The 24,273-nt window shown below is 40.2% G+C and overlaps 1 protein-coding gene across 2 annotated transcripts in view; it reads right to left on the minus strand.

The window, feature by feature from the left end:
• enah (ENAH actin regulator) overlaps nucleotides 1-24,273 on the minus strand; it is an 81,305-nt gene that overhangs the window by 36,512 nt on the left and 20,520 nt on the right. For both annotated transcript variants that reach the window (XM_084954380.1, XM_084954381.1), the window contains exon 3: nucleotides 22,500-22,677. In XM_084954380.1, coding sequence (XP_084810506.1) covers nucleotides 22,500-22,677 — 178 coding nt within the window. The remainder of the gene's footprint in view (nucleotides 1-22,499; nucleotides 22,678-24,273) is intronic.

Here is a 24,273-nt window from a genome sequence, read left to right on the forward strand (position 1 = left end):
GCTACACTCCAGGTTCAAGTCATTCCACCACCCCACCCTCTCCCTGTAGGAACATTTGGATGCAGAGCAGTTCTCCCTTTCTTCTCTTGTTAACTGAGATGCATCTCAGACTCCCAGGGGGGCTTTGAGCTTTCAGTGTGTCCAGTTAGATTTTTTTGTTTTTCCAAAGGAAACATCATCACAATAAAGAGCAGTGTGAAAAATAACAGGTACTTTAAGCTTAAAATAAAAGTAATAAACAATGATGTGAGTCTCTGCAATGAAGTAAATTCAAAGTGTAGATGGTGGAAATCACAGAATTAGCCCTGTTTCATTTGAAACGCTGAATTTAGAACATACAGTCATTTTTATAAAAGCTCAAAACCTTCTGAACAGAAACCATCATGTATCCATATTAGTGTGTACCACAAATACTACAAGTTTCCAGTCATTCAGAGAACAATCGCCACCATATTACCCCCTTTTCTCTTTTATCAGCCATTTTTGTAACCAAGCAGGTACAGCAGGTGTGTGAGAGAGTGTGTGTTTGTGTGTTTTGTATACAGACAAAGCAATAGGAACTAGTCAGAATCATGCGGGCCGAACTGAAGACAAACACAGTTTTCTGAGAATCTGCCAAGTCTGTCTGACAGTGACCTATTATGCTTTTATTCTTGTAAATGTTACATTACAAATACAGTTTGAAATGATCTGCGGTAATTTTAAAATGACTCAATATCAGTGCAGCACCATGGGTCAACCGTATTACGACGCGGCTGGGGGAAAAACGTAGAGCATCACAAATGTGATTCCTGCAAGGAAGGAACAGTTGGATTATTATTGATCTTTTGAGGGGTAACATCAGCACCTAAACAGGAGAAAAGAAAGCTATTAACCAAAAAGACTAAATCTTTATAACTACGAGGACTGCTTTTTTAAAGAAGATATTTATGACTTGTACAAAATGAGTAATCTAGCTCTTCTAGACAGTAAACATCTGTTCACACAACAACAACACAGAACAAGGTCTGATTGGAATAAGCAAGCCGGTCTTGTTAGATCCCATCTCCAGTCTAACACCAATGGCCGTCGGCCACCGAAAACTTCAATATTAATAAAATGCAGAAGAAAATGAACAGCATCCCCCACAGGCAGGGAGCTGTGAACACAATATGCAGCATCTGCAATAGCAAGCAGGTTTTGTCTGATTGGCTGCCCCTATAAATGGGAAGTAGGTGGGTCTTCTGTGCCCAGAGCCATAACTGTGTGCCTGAAATGGCCAAATGATGGCCTCTCTGTGACTTCATACAGATCTGAGAGTGGAAAATAGAACATTTTTTAATTGTTGTTAAAAAAAAAAAAAAAGTAAAACAAATCCTGCATGAGTGAAACACTGACAGCTCTGTGTACTTTACACTCACTAATGAGCTAACTTTTACCTAAAGATGAGCATTAGTCAGAAGGACCAAAGTGGTGCTGTGTACATAAAACACACACAGAGCAATGAGAAGCTTCTGGATCTGCACGGAGCCGAGCAGGGAGCAGATTTGAGCGTAATTAGTATTCAGCCAAGTCCTGACCGTATCAACAGACCGAGACAGAAAGATAAAAGGGGCTGAATCTGGGCTGCAACCAGGCTCATGACTGCATCTGAATACCAACGTGCTCACACACATTGCCTCTACTTAACACTGCCATTGGTATTGACAGCAGCTACTTTTCCCACAAGGGGAGAATACGAGGTTTGCCACGTCTGTGTCAAAGCAATCAGAGCACAGGAACAACAGCTCTCTTTATGTTACTTCCTTTTCTTCCACTTGCCTTATCTCAGCTTTTTTGTTCAATTTCAGACTTTTAGGTCATCTGCAAGAAATGGTGAAGGATTTTCTATCACCATAAAAGGCCACTTGACAAAAGAGTATCCAAGCAGAAATAGCCAAATATTTGGAATACAGATTATCGAGTTAAAAGGGGAGGTATGAGTCAGCGTGGTGCCATTAAGGCCTTCATTTATCAGTCGTAAATACTAGCTGTTTGTTTTGAGGACAAGTCCATAACATAAAAAACAAAAAACCTACTTGATTAAAATATGACTGATCTCTCCTTCAAGGTCATCTACTAAACACTTCTGGACCATTTTAAGACGTTAAATCAAAACTGTGACCCTTCAGCTTGATTCATTTTTTCCATTTTCCAGAAAGCAAAAAACACAAAAAAGACAATGGAGGCAAAAAAAGAAAAGAAAAAAAGCTGTCCGCAAGAGATGGCCCAGAACGCAGTTCAGATCATTCACATAATTTTATGTGAGTGTTCTCCCAAAGACACCTCAGGGTGTTGCAGTAGAAGCTTGGATTGCCACTAACACCCAAGTGGAAGACTGTGGGCATGGACAAAATCCTTTGGGGTACTCAACTGGATGGGATCTGGGAAATGTGCAGAATGTGCCAGTGCCTTGGGCTCTGGTTCAAATTATCATGAGATGCTCCTGTGCAGTTTGTGTGTTGTGATGGAGAGCCGCGTCTATCTGGGGAAAACTGCTGCCTTCAGGGAACCCCTTTGCTGTGGAAGTACAAATGTACTCAGTTATTCGTTTGAACCCTGCACTGTCACAACACGCAACACTGATATATTCACCTACATCCAAGTTATCTGATATTTACGACACTGTTTTTGTTACCTTTTTGTAAATTGATTATATAAAGCAAATAAAGTTTTATTTTTCATAAAATTCCATTAGGCATTTGAATTTTTTAAATTTCTAAATCTTCCAATTTAGCTTTCATATTTGTGAGGAAACGCTGGTTTTACTACAGGATTTCAATAGCTGGATAAATTATAGAGAGTTGAGTCTTTACGCACTTAGAAATGAGATATGTAGATTCCAATTTAAAAATTATTTGTTTGAAAGAAAACTTAGCATGGTGACACATGCAAGATTTTAGCATTCATCTGGTGCCAGTTTATTACCAAAGAAAAAGAAGAAACCTTTAACCTTGGCTCAGCTAGCTAATGCTACCACACCCTGTCATCTACACACAGACACAGACAATCATACGCTCTCATATTTACACTTATGGGCAATTAAGAGTTACCAATTAACCTAACCCCACTAACTGCATGTCTTTGGACTGTGGGAGGAAGCCGGAGTACCTGGAGAGAATTCACGCCAACACAGAGAGAACATGCGAACTCCACACAGAAAGGCCCTGGCCTGATGATGGAATTGAACTCAGGACTTTCTTGCTGTGAGGCAACAGTGCTAACCGCCCTGCCACCCCAATTTTTGAACCTCTTATTTTTATTCATGAATTTAAAACAGGCTAACACAGAGTGACACATAACCATTCACCATCACAACAGCAGCCATTTGTTATATTGGCTAACTGAAGTTATATTAGTAACTTCACTATCAAGTTTATCAGTCAGATATGTTTTGCTAGTTTAGTCCCTGGTAAATGGATCTGTATTCACGCAGACCCAGATGGATGCACTGGGGCTACAGTACCTTGTCCAAAGGGCTACAGCTGGCCCTGAAGACGACATGGCAATGTGCTCATCTCAGGAGGAGGAAGCAGGTTTCTTTCCCAAACATATACAGTGGATATGAAGTGCTACTAATGTTGATTTGATTCAGGCAACAGAAGGAATACTTTGAGGATATCCAGTGGAAGTGGGGCATAGCTGACTTATCCCTAAGGCTGATCTCACCGAGTTATTGCCAAATAAATAAGTGAATTCAAACAAACAAACACACAAATAAAACCCACAATCCAGGACACACTAGGGAGTTTGTGTCTCAGCTGGCCCAGGAACGCTTTGGTGCACCGCCCCCCCCTCCAAAGGAGCATGAGATAGAGGCTGGGGAGAGGGAAGTCCAGGCAACTATGCTGCCCGTGACTTGGACCACAACACCTATAATCTATATCAATTTAATTATTCATTTCAAGTTTGCTCATTCCAAATTTGAAGCTGTTTACAATGTTAGCAACTTACAACTCAGTAAATGTTTAATAAGTTACAGAAATAAAATGAAGTTATACGGATGCGAGTTCCTGCATATTTTCATAGGGAGAAGAAGAAAAGAGAAGAAAAAGAAGAATCACGTTAGATTTCAAAGTCTTTGAGGAATAAAGTTTAAATGCAGAATTCAAAGTGACAAAGGTTTTGGCTTTAAAATTTCAAGTTCTCTGAACATCTTCTTAGTTTTGCAGCTGAACAGAGCATGTCTGTCGGTGTTTTTGGTGAACTAGATGTGTAGACGTGGTTTCAATATTTATATAAGCTACTTTTTTGAAACCCTGGTGTAGCAAAAACCCTCAGAGGGAAGCTGTGAATCAGCGGACTGTTAAAAAAAAAAAAAAAAAAAAAGGTGTGGTCACTCTGTGATGTGTGCTGACTGTAAACCACAGATGAGGGAGTTACTCACTGACAGCACATATCAGGTCTACAAAATACACTCTTTATCAAATATTTATATTTTCCAGGGACATTAACAGAGCACCCAAAAATAAATACAATTATTAACAATAAAAAAAAAAAAAACTATTTTTTTAAATAGCTAAATGCATACCTGTAAACGTAAAAAATAATCCCTAGATATGGATCCAGTCCTTAAACATCTTTATCTTTTCTAATGCCTCACAAGGATGGCTTCATGTTTTTTTTTTTGTGATTTTGTATGAAACTACAGTACAACTTTGTGCTTTTATTCTGTAAGTGCATGCAACTTCACTGTAAATGCATCGGATCCTAGTGTATACAGTGGTCCCTCGTTTACGTTCCAATAATAACCTGCGATTGGTGAAATCCACAAAGTAGCCAACTTTATTTTTTTACAATTATTATAGACGTTTTAAGGCTGTAAAACCCCTCACTACACACTTTATACACTTTTCTCAGACAGGCATGAACATTTTCACACTTTTCTCTCTTGTTTAAACAGTCTCAAAGTTCAAACCTTCGTAGTCCAATATTATAAAATGAAACCAAAGGCACCCAGAGGTGCCTTTGACGGTGCAAAATGTTTTGTCGACATTGTTGTGTTTGTTAGGGAGAAAACTTATAAACATACAGTACAGCACTTCAGAGTCACACTGCTAGCGATCGAAGATTTATGTAAATTTGTGTAAAGCTGAACGCAATCTGTACTATACAGGAGACACGGCTCAAGATTGATTGACAATGGTCTACAGCCAATCAGGACACAGAACACAATGTGCTGTAAAAAACAAACAAAACAAAACAAAAAAAAAAAAACATGGAAAATTGCACAAAAAAAATATCCACAAAACAGCAAGGCCGGGAAAGGTGAACCGCATCAAAGAGAGGGACCACTGTATTTATGAGAGATGTGAGTTTGCTAGTCCTGAGCAAAAATGCAGATCAACTCCTAAATATTTATTTGTTGAAGTCACACATGAAGACGAAAACATGTGCTTAGTTTTTGGAGAGCAGGTTGCTGTGAGGATTACTTAGAATCGCCATTACAAGACTAAACACACAGAAATACAAGAACCTTACAGATGCAGAGTAGAGACAGACAGCTGAAGGACTGCTAGCAAACCTGCAAACACAAGGACTTTTTAACCAAGCTTTATACATCCATTTACCATAAAACTAGCTAAAAACTGTAATCCATTCTTTGATGGTGGCTGCTGCAGTAAAAAGAAGAAAGAGAAAAAAGAAGCAAGAATATGACCCTCTCCAGGTAACAAGATATATCGGGGCTACTGTGGGAACTTGAGCGCTTCAGTTGGAAAACAAAGCAGGCAATTTTGACTTTTCCTCCTGTTTATTTGTGTAATAAATGCAATAGTCAGAGAGCTGGCAGCCATGTACTGAATGAAAGAGGCTACTACAGGAAGTCATTTGTTCAGAGGTAACATGCCTGGATAGGCTCAGCTGAAAACTGGCATGATAAGAAATACCTAATGTTGATTCTAAAACTAGAAGACACCTGATTTTATAATTGAGAAAATAACTACAGAGTTAGAAAGAGTGGCTAAGCTGTGACTTCAGATTCTGATTTATGTAAAAAACACAAAGCAGAGAGCGTCTTTAGATTGTTGATAAATATCACAGAGGGGGGAAAGGATTAGCACAAGCTAACATGGTTTGTGTGTGTTACCATCAGGATCCAAAAACTGAATATCAAAAACTAACACAGAAAATAGATGCAGCTTAGCACTTAAATAACAAACACAATGCTCTTAAAGCTATAGTGCCTTAAAAAAGAAGAAGAAAAAAAAAGAAAACACTTCAGAGACACTTTAATCCCTGAACGTCAACATTGTATACTGATTATCCCCAGCACAAAGTAAATCTGAACAAGACTGATACAGAGCACTTTTTTGTAACCACCTCTGCATGTAGCTATCCATCTACTGTGATCCAAATCATCTCATCTTATTACCATGATGATTTCCTTCTAGTCCAGTCTTGAAATATTATCAAATGAAGGCAGTCTATATCTGCAACTGCTGACATGGTCCCTTGTCTCCATCTTCCACTGCCTGTGGGTGTAATTGTGTTACTGTCTGCTCTAATAGAGCTTATGTGCTAATGACAAGACTCAGACAGCAGCCTAGCAGGGCAACAGCCCCGAAAGCTGCTCAGGAGGGATGACTTTAAATCAAATCACCGGGTCAGACGCTCATTTAGGCCTCGTTTTCTCATTAGACCAAGCTTTTTATTACTGTATCTTAGTATTTAACTATTTAGCACAAGGAAGGATCACAACGCCAAACCTGCCGGTGCTCGGAATGCTTTCTCAAAACACAGCCAGCCTCCCTTTTTGTCAAATGGATCGTCTCCAGAGAGCTGAAGTGATCCAATGACCCCAGACAACAGCACTTGGGAAAGGTTGGGAAAACAGGCAGAGCAAAGAGTAAAGCCAAAGACAAGTAGGAGGTTTAACAAAAAAAAAAAAAAAGCAGTATATCATCAGATCACCATCAAGGTCTAAAACACTTTTTTGGAAACGAGAGTATTTGCAATGTGTCATCTCAGCAGGAGTACAAGGGAGATAATAGTTTATAGGAGATAACAGAAAATCTATAATTGCCATCCACTCACAAATCTGATAAATAACTTTTCTTGAGCAACCTTGAAATGTCCTGCAGATACACACAAGTACAGTAGCCACTGACGGCCATCACTCCTGTATACCTACATGAGGGCAGCGTCAGTGTGGGCCTCCTCTGGCAGCAAACGTAGCGCCACAGTCCGTGTGAGGCCCCGTCTGAACCGTTGCCAGGCCTCAGAGTCACTACCACCCTGCTGCCAGCTCCTCTTGTACAGTCCTGGGACGTCACATATAAAACCATAGCTCAGGCTCTCCAGAGTTTCCTCTGTCAATTCCTTGTGCCTTAGCTGTGCAGTGCCCACAGTGCGGGAGGTTTCTAACGCAGACTGATGCTTACGAGCAAAAGTTCCATCAAAAGAAGACTCCTTTTAATAAAATAGCAGTGGCACAAGTTCTTTATTCTCTGCAGTCTGATGTCCTGATATCCCAATATCCGGACGGTGCAACTTTAAAAATGATGCTGGAATGCTGGGTGTGGTTTCTCTTTGTGCCAGTTCTCCAACAGATTAGAATTGATGGAAACAAAAGGAAGAGGGGAGGGAGGGATATAAAGTAGGAGGGAGGGATGAGCATAAGAGGGAGTGAGAGAGAGCAAAACTGCTGGAGATTCAGAGTGAGTAGAAAGAAACTGATGGGACATAAAAGGAAGATAAAGAGGCCAAAGGAAAAGAAATAGACCGGGTGTTGTGTACGTAATGTGGTACGATGGATTCCCTACCTGATGGGTTGGTCCACCGGTTTGTACTTCCTGGATCTAATCTATTATTTATGCACTGGATACAGAGAAGGACACATGCTGCTGCTCTCAATATCATTACCAGCATGTGCATGGGGATGTAGAGGGACTGAAACTCCATGGTTTGTCATTTCACATAAATGTAGAATACCTAAATTATTCATTCAGATGACAAGAAATGGCATCAAACAGAAAGGCTTAGTTCACCCAAGTTAGAACACCATATAATGTCTAGACCTACAGACAGAGTGGGTTTTATTATCCTGAGACTTACTGTGTTATTCTTCTGTGAAATTCTCAAATGGACTAGCCACAGAAAAAAGTGTAACAATTAGAAAGCCCCCTTTGAGCAAGCACCTGGCGACAGTGGGAAGGAAAAACTCAGTTTTAACAGGAAAAAACCAGGCTCAGGGAAGGGCAGCCATCTGCTGCGACTGTTTAGGGAGGGTGACTCCATGTAATTCCTGCACAACGAGCTCACTCAAGTCCTAAAAACCATCCAAATAATATTTATAATCGATAAACAACAGTATTTATAGCCTGTTGTCTGAGCCTGGAGTAGAATAAACATCAGTCTCAGTTCTCCCGGACATCAGTCTGAATACAGTCCAAACACCACTTTCAATATACTAGAAGATTTTTTGTTAGCCCATAATAAAAATAAAAATAATAATCAGAAATGTACATATTAAAGTTCTGGGCAGACAGAAACATCGATGTTTAAAAGTAGTTTGGCTTGTAGTCAGTAGTGATATTAATATTTCATCCCCAAGCACTTGCTTATGATGTTTTGTTGCTATTTATTCACACACTTTGTGTCTGAGGAAAAAAAAGATACTGTTTTCAGTTCTATTGGTGAATGCCATTTAATGATCATTTACCAACGACAGTATCAGCCAAGCATCAGTACGGCTGCATCCCTGCTATGAACCAAGGTAACTGAAAGACAGGTAAGTCCGCTATTTTCTTCCATTGTGTTGGAGGCAGAAGTCTCAGAATGATGGATGAGAAATTGTGCAAACAAGATTAAAACAGCTGTTTTGCTTGCTGGAAATGCAACTCCAGTCTGACAACAGTCTGACCTGAGGATGTCAGGGTCTGCACAGGACGGGGGTGCAGCATGGACTACAAGTCTACAATTAAGCTGGTACTAAACCAAGGTGATGTATTACTGGAAACAAACTATTTTATTATTTATAGAATCAATGACATGGTAACGATATTATTTTTGAGCTCACAGGAATTAAACAGCAATATTTCAGTCCTTTCTGATGTTTTAGAAATCATTTATAATTTATAGAATATACTTCATTTTATTGACCAAAGAAATAACAGCTGATTAAACCTCAATTTAAAACAAAAACAAAAAAAAGCAGGGGGGAAAAAAAAAAAAAAAAGCTTGGACACGTCTAAAAGTGATCACTGTTTTGTTTGTTTGTTTTTTGGGGGGGGGGAGGGGGTTGTTTTTTGTTTTTAAAAAAAAGTCAGGTTGAGCAAGCTTAAACTTTTTTGGTTCTATCCTCCATGTCTCATCAAAAATGAATATGGTGATTACCTTTAAAAAAAAAAAAAAAACCTTAGCATTAGTTATCAGAGCTACCTAATATGATCTGGACACAAAACACAAAAGTAAAGGGGAAAAAAAAAAAAAAAAAAAAGGTGACATGAAACAAAAGAGGCAGATTGTCTGTCAGGATTAATGAAATTAGTAGACGGCCTCATTCTACTTTGTTTTACCCTCTGAGCCATTTTTTAAAAAAAATTTTTTTTTTAAACTGGCAGAAAAACAAGCCGCCATCAAACCTCGCAACCATCCCATTTATACAAGTGAGGAGCTGACCCTGTCAACTGCCAACTGGTCAAGGTATTTCTGTAGTGTACGAGCATTTATTCACTTCATTTCTCTATAAACATGTCCAACCGTCAAACCCTTAGGCACCAACATGCTAAAAAGCACACGGGGTTATAAATAATCTATGAAGCTCCGAGTTTCTGCTTTGGTACACACTTTGATCCACAGAGCCTTACGGTGTCACGAGGTCCTACATTTTTTAGCACACATGGCTACAGGGAGAACCAAAGCTAACAGCATGTTAAGATACAGTCAGAGACACGCTGCCCTGGAAAACTGAATGAAATTCGAAATTGAAACTGCCTTCACACAGTCAAAGGTAACATGTAAGACAAATGTCCACAGCCAGCTTGATTTAGACTGTCTGGCACAAAGCTCAGACAGCAGGATTACAGGGACAACTTTTTACACACCTAAAGCTCACAGCGTCATATAGATCATGATGTCATCCTCCAAGGTCTGTTGTCGGGTAAAGTGGCCGCATCTATAGCCCATGCAGTAAGAGAGAACACGGCCGATCTACAGAAGTACATTATTCTAATCAAATCAGATTTTGGTCATATTTACCAGTCAAGCTCAGAGCATTGAACTAACTCCATAAAATCACTTCCATTGTATTTGCTTAATTCTGTTTACCACCCATAGAACAATAACAGTTCACTGAACTGCGTTTGAGTCCAACTGTGTAGCCAAATACGTATGCTGAGTGAAGCATTGTGTCTGCTGGAGCCCCAATTCACCAACTTCTGGCCATCATGAAAGGATGCAGGTGTAAGGTGCTTCAACAATATCTTCAGAGTCATTACATCCATTTTTTTTTTTTTTAATCTCCAGTTTGTTCTGCGGGTGTCTGCAGTTCTCCTACTGGCCAAATGCAGGCAGGATTGAGAGAGTTACTAGAAAACTAAGTATTTGTGACAGAATGTGTTGTCCGCCTCAATCTCATGCTTCCTGCTGAAGTCTGTGTCTTCGGGAAAGGAAGGTGAAATGGTTCTCCATCAATAACCATTATATTAGATAGCCAAGTAAATGGGTCATCTGGCACATAAAACCTTTAAATTCTCTGCGTGGCTTCCAGCTCTCCTCATCAATTGCTCTGCCGCTGCCTGTCCAATCCCTTACCTCTGTTAACCTCATCCATTACTTCATTACTTTAAAGCAACCTTGCCATGATTAACCTGATTGGATGGCTGACATTACACTAAGCAGGAACTTAAAAGCTCATAGATGCACTCCACCATCAAAAGCAGTGACTTTATTGGTTACTGGGATTCAAAAGCCTTCTCTCTTTGCAAAGCGAATAGACCAGAGTGAAATCTCTTCTTTGAAAATGGCTGATCCAGATGTTCCGTTGCTGCCGTTTTAAAAGATTTTAAAGATTTAACATGTGTTCTTTTTATGTGTCCAAATTTGAAAGAACTTGGGCCTCTGGAAACCCCTGTTAAATCATTGACAAATTAAAAACTGAATTTGTGAATTTCTTCTTGATTTCATTTTTTACCATGCTGTTCAAGGTCAAGCTTAAAAGCTGTTACTCCTTAAATCAGAAAAACAACTTAAAAAGACAGGTGTTAAGCCCAATTACCCAGAGTTAGATTCACACAGAATTTGCATCATTACAGGACCTCTGACTCAATCAGAGAGAGTACATTAATTATTATGTTAATTAGCGACAAATCCTGTTACAGACAGACGTGCAGGAGATTTAAGTAGCTGCGGGTCCAGGCTGAGCTGAGCCGTCTCCATCTGTTTCTGTATCTCCGACTCACTCAATGTGTCAAAGGATTATTTTGGGGCTCGTGGGAGTCACGATGTCTAGAGGGGCAGTAGGGTAATGATATCTATACCTCTGCTCAGCTACACATTTCAATCACCACCCCTTGAATGACTGCTGGAAATCCAATTCCAACCCAGTGCCCTGTCAGAATATCTGAGTGACAGGGCAGGGATGATTCTGAATCCATGTCAAACGACAGGGATCATCTGTCAGTGTGACACAACCTACAAACATGTACTTAATATAGTTTCAGATCTGCCCGGCAACCTGCAGAATCAAGGGTTATGGTAAACACTTGTAACTAGGGGAAAGCAGGGGGTTTGACTTAGAGGGGATCAGATGATCAATTCAACAATTGGATCACATAGGAAATTATTAACTGGTCAATCCCTGCCCTCTAAATGTTAATTAAATGCAACTAATTTGTTGGTTGCAGACTCGCATGTGGAGGCAAACTGTTTGTGCCAACCTGTTTGGATGTAAAGCAATGGCCCATCTACAGCAGGATGGAACCCAATGGTCCTGATCCGAGGACAGAATGAGTTCCACACACAGATAAAGGCAGAAAACAGGGCTGGCTTGGGTGTTCCTGCAAAGCTGCTACCTCTATCTTACCCACGAGAATCTTTCACACACACAAAACCAATACTGCCATGAATTATATATTACTGAATGAGTCATTATAGCTCGACAGGCTAATGGTAGCAGAAGCAGCAACTACAATAAGGATGGATGAGTCTGGACAAGAATGTGAGAGGAAAACACTACCAGACAGCAACAAAGTAGTAGTAGCTGTAGTCACATGGAGTGTTCAGTCACCACCTTCCCCCCCCCCCTACAGTCTTCACTGTGAAAACTTGAATTAGAGAATGAAGAAAAAAAAAAAAAAACACAGAAATTAGAGATAAGCCTAAGTGGGGATGAGGAATGCAGCACAAGAGGGGGCAGCTGTACATAAAACTGCTTCATCAGCTTCTCTGGTAAAATGAGTCTCCGATCATTCAGAACTGGCAGTGAGTGCTCAAAAAGTGCCGAAAGGCTCATTTTGTCAGCATTAAATGACAAGAAATGGCAGCAGATTATTTTAGACTGAGAGAAGAGAGCATTCTGTGGGTAAATATTATCTATCTTCTTTTTCTTTTTTTTTAAAAAAAAAAAATTCGATATTTCATCATGTCAGAGCATTCCTCCAGCCTGCGGCATCTTATGTGTGCAGGAACGTCGAGTTTGTTTTCCATGACTTGGAGTTGGGACACCGCAACAAAGTTTGCATTTTTTGGTCTAATTTTTGCCATTTGAATCTAAGAAAGGTTTAAAGACAAGACAGCAGTGGAGATCCTTTAATTATACTACCACTCTGCTGATACCCTCCCAGCTCCTACAGATTCACACAAATTTTATTTAGCACACGATTAATGAGTAACAGCTGAATGACACAGATTTGCTTGACGCAAGGAATCTTTGTATTCCATGCTATAAGATTAAAGCACATATGACTTTGTGGGAATGCAATGATGAGCATTATGATGTTTCCACTGAGTTGGGCCTGTACCCAAAAGAATACATGCCTTAAAGCTGCATATTCTAAGTACTGGTCTATATTCTAGATAAAGTAAGCAATGTTTCTTCTTGTTTAAAGGCCAATACTAACTGGTTTCCCAAACTATCATAATATTTATTGTAGTGATAATTAGAAACTATTACAAAGTTTTACACAGTAATATTCAGCCTATCTCAGTATGGTAAAATTGCAAGGATTCCATATTAGGATGCCTCCGTTTATGGTAATTTTTTTTTTAACCAGATTTCCCAAACTTAGAATTAAAAAAAAAAAATGGCTGTAGCTTCTAAATCTGAAAAATGAAGAGGCAAGTACTGTTGAAAAAAAAGAAGTCCAGTTTTATAGTAAACTAGGAAAATGGGGAAAAGGGCTCTCTCAAGTACCACCAACTTGAGTGAGGGAACAGGAAGGGAACTAAAATAGCTCATTTCAGACAGTGGATGATTAAGGGGACAAAGTGAACAAATGGAAATATGGAGCTGAAGAGGAGCATGAAATATCCCGTGTAACATTTGTTCAGAGTCGTCTTAGGTTAGTTGGCTTCGCACTCTGTACTCTGGAAGCCGGTCAGTGGACTGGCTTTTTGGTATTTCCGTACTCATAGCTGTGTTTTTATGCTTGGACGGCCTGTCAAACAAATCATTACATATATCACACCCAGCTGGCAAACACAAAGGAGGACTTGTGCTGTGGCTCACATGTACAATTAAACTTGTTTCTCTTTCAAAGATCATGAGACCATGGCAACTATGGTCAATCTTCCCTCCAGCCTTTTGACACTGTTGCTACACGACAACTAGAGCACAGCTTAACCAATGAAATTACAGGAGAGCTCTGCAGCCAATCAGGTTTCTGCAGAGTCCTCACTTCCGACTGACATGTGTCTGAGACTCATGGGACAAAATGCTTAGACACGCTGAGAAGGCGGCAGTGGAATATATTCATGTATGACTGTTCATTTAACTAGACGACAGTAATGACATGATGGTTTACTGATGGATAAATCTTTGTGCCCATAACAGGTGTTCTATTAAAAAGCATGTGAAAAATAAGCAGTATTTGCAGCTTCTTTAAAACAACAGCAAACAGAGTGTTTGTCTGTTGTTTTTTAATCTTGATAAACAGCTCAAAATTAATTTTTTAAATTTTTAAATTTCTTTTATTAATAAAAAAAAAAATCGTTCGTAGTTTTACAAAAATACAAACGATTTTGCCTCATCATGCATAATCTAAAGACAAAACAGAGGCACGCAAGACAACATAAAACAGCCAAGCAGATTGGTGCTCCGGTTCAACACTCCTGCCAGGCTGACTACTCACTCCTGAGGATGATTTGAGCACGGCTGATCTTCTGCTGCTCCTGGGGGAATCTGTGAACTCTTGCTGCGGCCGGCATGTCTGCGGATACTTCTGCAATGTATTTCTCTTTTTAAACTCTATCACTTACTCTGTCCTGTTGCACACAACTTTCCTTTTGCCTCTTGCCTCGGTCTCTCTAGTCCAGCTGTGCAGTCGTCTGCAGAGACCATGAGCTCATCGAGAAATAGAGGGGGGGGGGGGGGGGCTTCTGATGCAAGCGTGATCACACGCTGTCATGTTAAAACAAGAAAAACACATGCCAGACTGGTGTGGTGGACAGTTTCTGGGGGGAGTTCCGGACCCCAAAATGTTTACGCATTGCTCTCATCCGTGACCTGCAAACTCCCTCCCGGTGGTCCAGGGACATACAGGCTGTTTCTATGAGATGAGGGATGAAATGTCCCTTTCTCTTCACCTCCAGCTCTCAGGTTTCACCCCCTCCTCTGCAACAAGGGCTTCACAACATCCAGAGCCACATGCTCTATACTGCTGGCAGGAACAGTGAGGACTCAAAATAAATTGATGAGCCACACTTAGCAACTTTTCACACATCTCTGTGGAGACAAGCTTTTGCCAACTCCAACTGTGGCTACCCAGACAACAAGAGCAAAGAATTAGACAACTCTACTGGCGAGCCTGCATGAACGCTTTCATTGCCTAACTGCTAGCTTTTCTCTCCTCCATTGGGTGAACGTACATTTACTCAAGGTAATGCTCCATTAAAAGAACAAGCCAGGGGCAGAAGCTTTAGGAAGGTAGAAGTAAAATCCATGCTCTAATACAAAAAGAAGATATGCACAGAGTTCAAAGTTAAGCCTTAAGCTTAGAAAATAGAGGAAAAGAAGTCAGAGGATAAACAAAAAGGGGAAGAACAGCGTCTGTACAGTGAACATATCCAAGATATGTTTTCTTTATCTGGCTTCACTAAACCTGACACTAAACTAAACTAACATCAGCAATCAAGCTGCAAAGTCACACAGAGGTGTTAGCAACTGGATGTGTCAAATCAGGGTTTTCCCCAATTAAGGTGTAAACATGCTTCCATTAAAAGAGGCAATGTTGGAAGCATATGACTAGTCACAAGGTCAGAGGTCAACTGGCAGCTGACAAAGAGTCAAAAATACATATAAATGACAACAGAGTGTTGTAATAATGTCTGTGTGTGCCAAGTGCTGTGAGTGGTCAATAATCCTAAATAAAAGAATTAAAAACAAGTCCTTTTGAAGACAGGAAGGACAGCTGAAAAACAATGTGACAGTTTCTGTCATATTTAATCAGCTGCATACCAGTCAGTATTTAATGGACTGACAGCAAACAGAACAACTACGAAATTGAAATTCGAACCAGTAAGTAGTGCTTTATCGTACAGATTTCCTGGATCCACAGAAGGCGGCAACACCAGGCTTTGGGAAGAAAAAAAAAATGCAAATGAACTGATGACTGACAGGAAGGACTGACACACACAGATTAACCTCTCTTCACTACGACAGACCGGTACAGCGTAGGCATCACTGCAGCCACAGCACCGATCAGTCTGTTGATCTCCTGCTCCCTTCTCCCGTCACTCGTGAACAAGACCCTGAGACACTTATACAGATATAGATGGGGTTTTTTATACATGTTGGTATTTTCAGGAGATATGACTGACCAACTAAAAATATTACAACTGTAAAAACCTAACTTGGAGTGTCAGACTGGTCCATACTGACATGACAGAGTCACACAATTGTTTGTCAGCTGCACATCATCTCATCATCTCCTGAACCATCACACCTCAAAGGTGGCAAGTGATTTGGGTGAATAGTTGCCTCCCTTCCTGTTAGCTGACAAAGTGGCATGCGGTGTGGTCTTCTGCTGCTGTCACCCATCAGATTCAACATGCTGGGCATTCAGAGATACTATTTTGGGGTTCAACAATGGTTATTTGAGTTGTTGTTGCCCTCCTATCAAAACAGTCTGGCCATTCTCCTCTGACCTCTGGCATCAACATCCTAGTGACGTTTGTGCAGGAAAATCCTAGCAGACAGGTCTAATGCTGGTCACTTTTCGAAGCAGTGAGTTGGTGACACGCAAGTCAGGATGTGACAACGCTGTTTTTCTGACCCTTTATTCAACAAGGCTATATTTAAAAAAGAAAAAAAATGTATGCATGCATCAACCTATGACCTCAGGTCCACCTTTAAGTCTGCAATTCTCTGCTCAGACCTGACAGAAGCGGATTACCAGCCAGACCACAACACACGGCTGGCAAGTCTGTGACCCATCCCTCCCTCTCCTGATCCTGGCCTTCCTTCCCACCCTGCTTTGGCCTTTTTAGGAGAAAAGGAATAACAGATAAACTATGTGTGGGCTGTCTGCGCCCTCACTTATCCACATGTGAGCTCACTTTTAGAACAGAAGCTGGTCCAAGTCAATATCCAGCAGTGAGGTGACGAGCTGGTTTCAGTGACGTAAGACGGCGACAGAGTCGAGTGTGCAGTGTTTGCAGAGGTCACCCGCAGTAAATGCGCATGCCTACTGTATACAACCCATCATCAAAGTGATGAGTGTTTGCCTTTATTTTAAGTGCTTGTAGACACGCACATTTTCCACATGGCAGCAGTGAACCATATCCATTCTCTTCCCTCACTCGGAAACTATTCTGTGCTTTGTTCAATCTCTCACTCACACATTCCTAGCCTCAGATAAAAACACACATCACATAATTCACTCACCTGCATGTGTGGGAATCCTTAAATAACTAAAAGTGTGATGCTATTGGGCAGCTTTGTTGGCCAAACAGCAACAACGTATAAACTGATTTCTTTCCTCTCTCTTAATCCTCTGAAACAGCTGAAATCGTAATCTTCTCTGGCTATGCGGGTCAAGCTCGACTTCAAAGACATACATCAAAGCGTGTCCTGATCCGGAGAAGCATTTATGAGAGGAGGAAATCAGTTTTATCTCTGATAATATTGAGCATGGGCTGCAATTGTAGAGCATCTCTTCATTAGAAACACTGTGGAGGGTTCTCAGGGGAAAGGAAATAAATCAGTGAAGTCATGGAGGGCAGAGGTCATCCTCACATGGTTTCCACATGTGCCAAGATACTTTAATCCGCTGTCAGGGCTGATTTATCTAGGGTTTAATGCATGAATCCTTGCTATAGCTAAATCGAGGCACTTGTAATATGATGTTGTCCCATCATCAATTCATTTGTTCTATATTTCTGGCTTCTTGCTAAAGTTTTTGTACACTTGGATACATTTTCTTTAGAAGCACTCTCAGGTTATGAACCCATCTTTTATTCAGTACATCTAAAAAAAAAAAAAAAAAGTATCCAAATTAGCTATTCTCTTTGTTCCTAGGACTCAAAGTGATGGAGATAAAACTGGTGTCATGTGATAGAACTTGTGTATTGAACTGAAACGACTAGTGTTTAATCTGCCTGCCTTCTCAACAGGAGTATTTTAGATCGTGCTTATGGGATGCTGTTCCATCAATCCTGGCTTGTCAGTTGATCTCTGTATCAGCAGTGATGCTGGACAACTGTAACTTCTAAGAGCCAGAATGAAAAAAGTTCAATCTGAAGAAAATAAATAAATAAACTAGCAGCACCAAGAAGAACGAGATGGTCCTTTAGCAAATGCCTCATGGAAGTATTAATGAACTCAGTATCTGTGCCATATAACATGATTTGGTCCTCATTACCTTTGCATACACAGTCTGCTGCACTATTTGTTGGAATATTCAGTGGTTTTTGCTTTCTTTCAGATTGCACTCGGTGGCAGCAAAGGAGACACAAAGTTTAAATGCAAGTAAAAAAACTAATATGTCTGGACTAAAGTTCAGTTCCATCCACCCTAACTTGTATCATAAGTATTAAAGTATCAGGTGGAATAATTTTTAGTCTCGTTTACGTGAAACAAAAATTGAGCCCAGCGATAATTTGTTTGGCTAAACGGCAGTTGAGATCACCAGAGTTTACCTGGCGGCTCAGCTGATACCCTTCTACACCTCAAATAGAGTGTTAGGTTCTTTAACCCCACGCAGCCTGCCCGCAGTTACAGCTACTGCAAGCCACTTTGCAACCTAACTAAACCAGAGACATCTCTGCTGCAGCGTCACTACTGCAGATGGAAATAACAGCCTTCTTTTGACTGAACGGGTCCTGACTAAAACACGAGAGCAAAAGCAGCTGTGCAAATTAGTCTGACTGGAAAAGCTAGCTTCAGTGACTATGCTCATCCTGCTGGTTGTCTTGTTCCAATTAAGTGTGCTCACTGGCCAAGGCCGCGCCATACGATTTACGTCTCCACTGATTACTCAGTAGTTCCTGTAGAGGATCAGGTCACATGTTTCCACCATACTGTGAAGCACTTCAGGTAAAAGGTTAGACAGCTAGTTATAATTCTGCTGAACTTTATATTTGAGCTGCAAAGCAAGTCAAAATTTTAAATTCTTTAAATGTTCTTTTTGTCTTTGTTTATTAAAGTGGTCATGGTATGTCACATACTGTACACCACATCAAAGAAAAGCGATTTAGAACAATTAGAACAATTATTAAAATGGTTAAAAGCTTCCACTGTATGACTGCCATGCACATGGTAATATCAGTGATCCCACTCTCAGGGCAGGGCCCATCCACCCACTGAGTGAGTGACGGAGGGCAAACCCCATGTGTCGCAGGGGGCTGTCAGGTCCACGGGTAAATGTGGCTGGAATAGGCGCCACTGAGTGCAGCTGTCACGACAGAAATACAGTAGCAAAACAGTGGGGTGAAAGAGGAAACCCTCTGGCTTCTGTACGGAGCTGACTGCACCACAGGGGGGGGGGGGCAATGTGAGAAGAATGAGAAAGACAGAGGGAGCAGAGAGGAAATCAGGCGAGTGAAGGAAAATTAAAATGTTAGAAAATAAAGCAAGCAGCAAAGGAAAACGCTGGAGGCTGAAGTCTTTGGCTGTGCCGTTTTCTCATAAGGCTCTTGTGGGGGTAAAATACACAGCAGAGAAGTCTAGTTAATTTCAGCCATCTTGCTTCACTTAAATGGTCCGGCTAACATTCCAGCTTTGTGATACGATTTAAGGTGATTCAAGTGCATTTAAAACTAATGTGTATACAACCTGACAAGAAAACAAAGATTATATTTTTATAGTCCACAGTTTGGTCTGAGCTTCATTATGGTGATACTGTAAATTAGCATGCTTGCACACCCAACTTACAGCTTTTTGATCCGGTGTAACACAGTATTATGATTTTAATCAGTTTTTTTTCTAAACTGCATTGAAATAGATTTCTATAAGTTTTAGACATACTACAGCACCATAAGACACTTTAGGGGATCAAAAATTTCAGTATTTGAAGCGAGCAGGAGCAGAAAATTCTAGCAGAAGCCTCTCAATAGTATCACCATTATACACCATCACCAGCTGCTTCTTATACAAACAAATCACAGCAACATTTCTGCACCTCTGTAGTTGTTTCACTCTAAAACTCAAAATGGTAATCTCCAAGATAACTATAGTATATACTCGCCCAGCTGTGTTTGTCTTTAATTTTCTTTCTTGTGATTAATGACTTCTGTCACTCATAGTTTGAATGAGCATTTCTCAAGGAAGCAGCAACCACGCTGAATATACACAATCACTATATGACTGCAAACTACAGATAAAAAAATGGTTAAACTCTCAGAGACACTGCATTAGTACTTTTTTAATGTAACAGTTAATGTAAAATTGAAGAGCTAAAAAAAAAAAAAAAAATTAATTAATTAAAAAAGCCATCAAGATACATCCACTACTTTATTATCCTAAAACGCTTGGATGCCAGCACCTATTGTAGGAAAAACAAAACACGACCCTCACAGTTCTACACAAGTGTCCACAGTGTTACATTTAGCCTTCCTCTGGTCATATTAGGGATGACAAAATCCTGGCAATTCCCTTCAGCTCTGTTAAAATGTGTCCTCATGTCACTCCACTCTCACTCTAAAGTCTGTTCTGTCTCTCTCACGCAAACACACCACACATGTCTTAGCCCCATTAGCTTGATGAGGCGCATCTCTATCAGGTTAATTAGTGGATGGGATTAGAGTGTGATGAGAGGCATGGCTTAGGGAGAGGGGAGGGAGCATGGAGTAGCATCTGGATGCTGGGATTGCAAAAATACAAACAAGCTGCAATTAAAACCATCTTTTTTGTATTAAAATGAGGTGTTTTAATACAATGGAAGTTTCTAAAGTAGGGAAACATCCATCCCTTCCTACATATGGGCGAATGTAGACACGCGGGAAGTCAGTGGAGCGAGTGTGTGTTTAGAAAGCCAAGGTCATGGAAGTTTGAGCCTGCAACTATTTGCTGGAAATTGGATTCAGCGTGAATGTGCGTGCTGTGAATATGGGGCGTTTCTTGAAGTGAATGAGGCCGTCTGTGTTTTGATCAGATCTGGGGTCGATATTAAATGTTTGATGAATGAATTTCTTGCGAGAAGTAACTGCTAACCAAGCTCAGCAATGCTAAAAAATAAATAAACCACCTCATTAGCATTACCTCCTGGCTGTGCTTTCAACTCGAAATGAAAATCACGTTTCAAATGGGTTTGTTTTTTGTTTTGTTTTTTTCATGTTTCAAATGTTGACTTCCCGCAACAAATTAAGATGTTTTACTCTAATCGTTGCTTCTGGAAAAAAATGTTTTGTTCACTCAAAAAACATTTTTATTGTTGACACATGTTTTTTAATCTTTTTTTTTTTTTTCCCCTAGAAGCATTAATCCCATGTGCTACACCTTCGTGCCTCTTAGCATTTCATATCCAAAAATTGCTCTCGCCTGCAGAGTTGAGCAGAAGCACAAGTTAGTGGTTCTACTTCCAGTAAACACAGGTCCAAAAATGCAGCAGGAGCTGGAGTTTAATGCTACATTATTAGATATGTGGAAATCTCTCAGTGCTCTGTACAGGTACAAGCTCTGAACTAGTGTTCTTCTTTTCAAACATCTTTGTTAACATCCCTCCTTTGGAATGCTCAAAAGAAATAAAATTCATCAGCGGCCTCGTTTTAGTGGAGGCTCAACATGTTATGAATACAATCAGAGGATGAAACCTCTGAAACTGAATTAATATGAACAGAAACTACTGGCAGTGTAAATGAGTAGGCTCTTGACATGTTATATTTGTTATGTTACAAAAATATTGAACCCCAGTGTGGGGAGTTGAAAGCTGCTTGCTCATGTTGGCTGACACAGACATGCACAGGCTGTATAATATATGGGTATAGTTTCCCGGTCTAAAAGGTGAAGCCAAGTTAATGTGCCTTATATCTGCATTGTTTTTAATGGCCACCAAGACGCAAAATCTGTGGTTTCAGTCCAATAGCAGTCTGTGAGTCCTCTACTGGGCCATGAGCTCAGTCAAAATTTTAATGGGTTTATGGGCCTTTGGGTAATAATTATTAACTGAAAGTCAGTAGAATGTGCAGTTCGATCATCATTCCTTCTTTAGACATGGATTCAAACCAATAAGATGAAGTAAAAAGTCATCTGAGGCTTCAAAACAGTAATTCAAAAACAAGCGTCTGCCTATATCCTCTAAGGACGACGGTCAAAATGCTAAATTGGAAATGTCCATCTTTTATATACAGTATAGTGACAGGCCAGTTATTGGTCAGCCTGATTAGAGGGGCTGATATTCAGAACATTTCAAATCACTGGTGTTATTTTGAAATCATCAACAAAAAAAGGATCATGGTGGCTAAACCTATGCAGCCTGCAAAAGAGAAAAGGTATGCTAGCAGGCTGCTAATGACCATGTGACGCTCTCATGCCATCACATCTGTTACTATTCTTTGTTTTGGTTTCTTTAAGAAAGGGAAATCCACATGTGAAATGCAATGTGAAAACAAATCTACAGAAGCGTAGCTCTCAGTACCGAGAGAACACGACAAGAAATGTGACTTAGCCATTTCTCCAAATCACGACAGCATGCAGACGCCAATATATCTTCATGTTTGCCCATCTTCAGGAATAACAGCACCAAGTGTAAATGCAGATCTGATCTAAATAAAAGCTATAGGTGAATCCTGTATCAGGATAAACTATATAGTTTGTGCATGCAGAATTTAGATATTCAGTTATCATGTGGTGGAGCTAGAAAGCATGCATGTTCAGGAGGTCTCACCTGTGTCCTGCGAATTAAGCACCTCCAGTGCGTGCATCATGGCACTGGCAAATACGTTTGCATCCTCCTTGCTACCAAAGTTGAGGCCGTAGACTTGTCGGGCATCACGCCACTGGTGGAAGGTCTGTGTGGCCTGGTTGTACTTCAGCCCCTTGGGAATGGCACAGTTTATCACCACCTGCAGACATCCGTGAATCAGAAGAGAGAGGAAACAGAGACAAGACAGGAGACGTTTATGACTTCAAGTCTGAAGGATCATAATAATAATAAAAGAAAATATCTCCAATTAAAACACAATATGTCAACCTTGTAACACTGTCGCCTGTTATGTTGTTTAAGGTCACTTTTACTTCCTCGTAAGTAGACTTTATGATCCCCTCACTCTGTGTCTAATTTAAGGCACTTTAAGTGTTCACATCTGAGGTTTTTACTGTTCGGGGCACACAGCCTAACAGTAATGCCTCAAGGTTAAATAAGACCAATAGGGAGGGGTCCCAAACCATTTTCCCTAGAACCTAAAGGAACTGTCTGAACATTTTCCTTTTTCTACTCACATGCAAAGTCAAAAAGTATTTTTAGAAAAATCAAACTTTTGAAGCAACAAGGGCAAATTACTCACATTTGACTTGTTTATTGGCTCATATCACAGTACAAACATATTCAGTTCCATCATCAGAGTGCCTATACAGCTGAAGCCTAAAGTATCCATGTGGTCCATATGGATAGTGTGTGTATTTTTAAAACATTCTAGTTAGGATTCTGTTTAGGCTTGAAGTCAGGGATATGACTTTAGTGAGTGATTCTATTTTATTCGTTAAGTTTTTAAAAAATAGATATATATTATTTATCATTATTAATATTATTTATCATTATTATTTTGGCAATATTTCATTCACTGGAGCCTGACCATCAGATACTGGCATTTTAAGACAGACACATGGCAATTTTAAAAACCACATATGGTGAATGATCATTCTTTCAGATAAATGAACCATAAACCATATGGTCTATAGATACAACAGTGTCCAAATATGACCTTTTGTGGCTCAAAAGCAGCCAAAACTTTAATATCATGGCTTCAGTTTGCACAGTTGAGAAACAAGTGGTGATGTCACAATGGGTGGCAGCATTCTCCAAGTTACCTTTAATTTCAGTCATCACGAGGAGAAAGAGTCATGAGTCCAATACGATTCCTACTTCATCCTAAAAATAACATTACAATACTGTTTTCCTCCCTAACAGCTATGCTTCTGTGGCCATCCACAAGCTCCAACGCATCCAGAACTCTGCTGCTCGTATTATCACCAGGACCCCTTCTATCCAGCTTCACTGGCTCCCGGTCATATATCGCATCAATTTCAAAATACACATTTAAGGCTATTCATCATCTCTCCCCTCCATATCTCTGTGATCTGGTTCAGATCACCATCCCATCTCGGTGTCTCAGATCATCTTCTTCTCTTTCTCTCTCTGTCCCCTCTCCCCATCTCGCCACCATGGGGAGCAGGGCTTTCAGCTGCTCTGCTCCTCGACTCTGGAATTCCGTACCTCTTGAATTAAAAAATATCACTTCCTTCTCTCTCTTTAAGTCCAGACTCAAAACTCACTTGTTCAAAATAGCTTATCCCGCATAACCTCTCCACTCCATTTCAAATTTGTTTTTATGTGTTATGCTTTTATGATTGTGTAAACTGCTTGCTTTTATTATTCTGCTGTGTACAGTGTCCTTGAGTGTTCTGAAAGGCACTTTCAAATAAAATTTATTATTATTATT

Source organism: Perissodus microlepis, chromosome 15 (genome assembly GCF_051167445.1).
Source record: "Perissodus microlepis isolate ML-2025 ecotype Zambia chromosome 15, ASM5116744v1, whole genome shotgun sequence".
In the NCBI taxonomy this organism is placed as follows: domain Eukaryota; kingdom Metazoa; phylum Chordata; class Actinopteri; order Cichliformes; family Cichlidae; genus Perissodus; species Perissodus microlepis.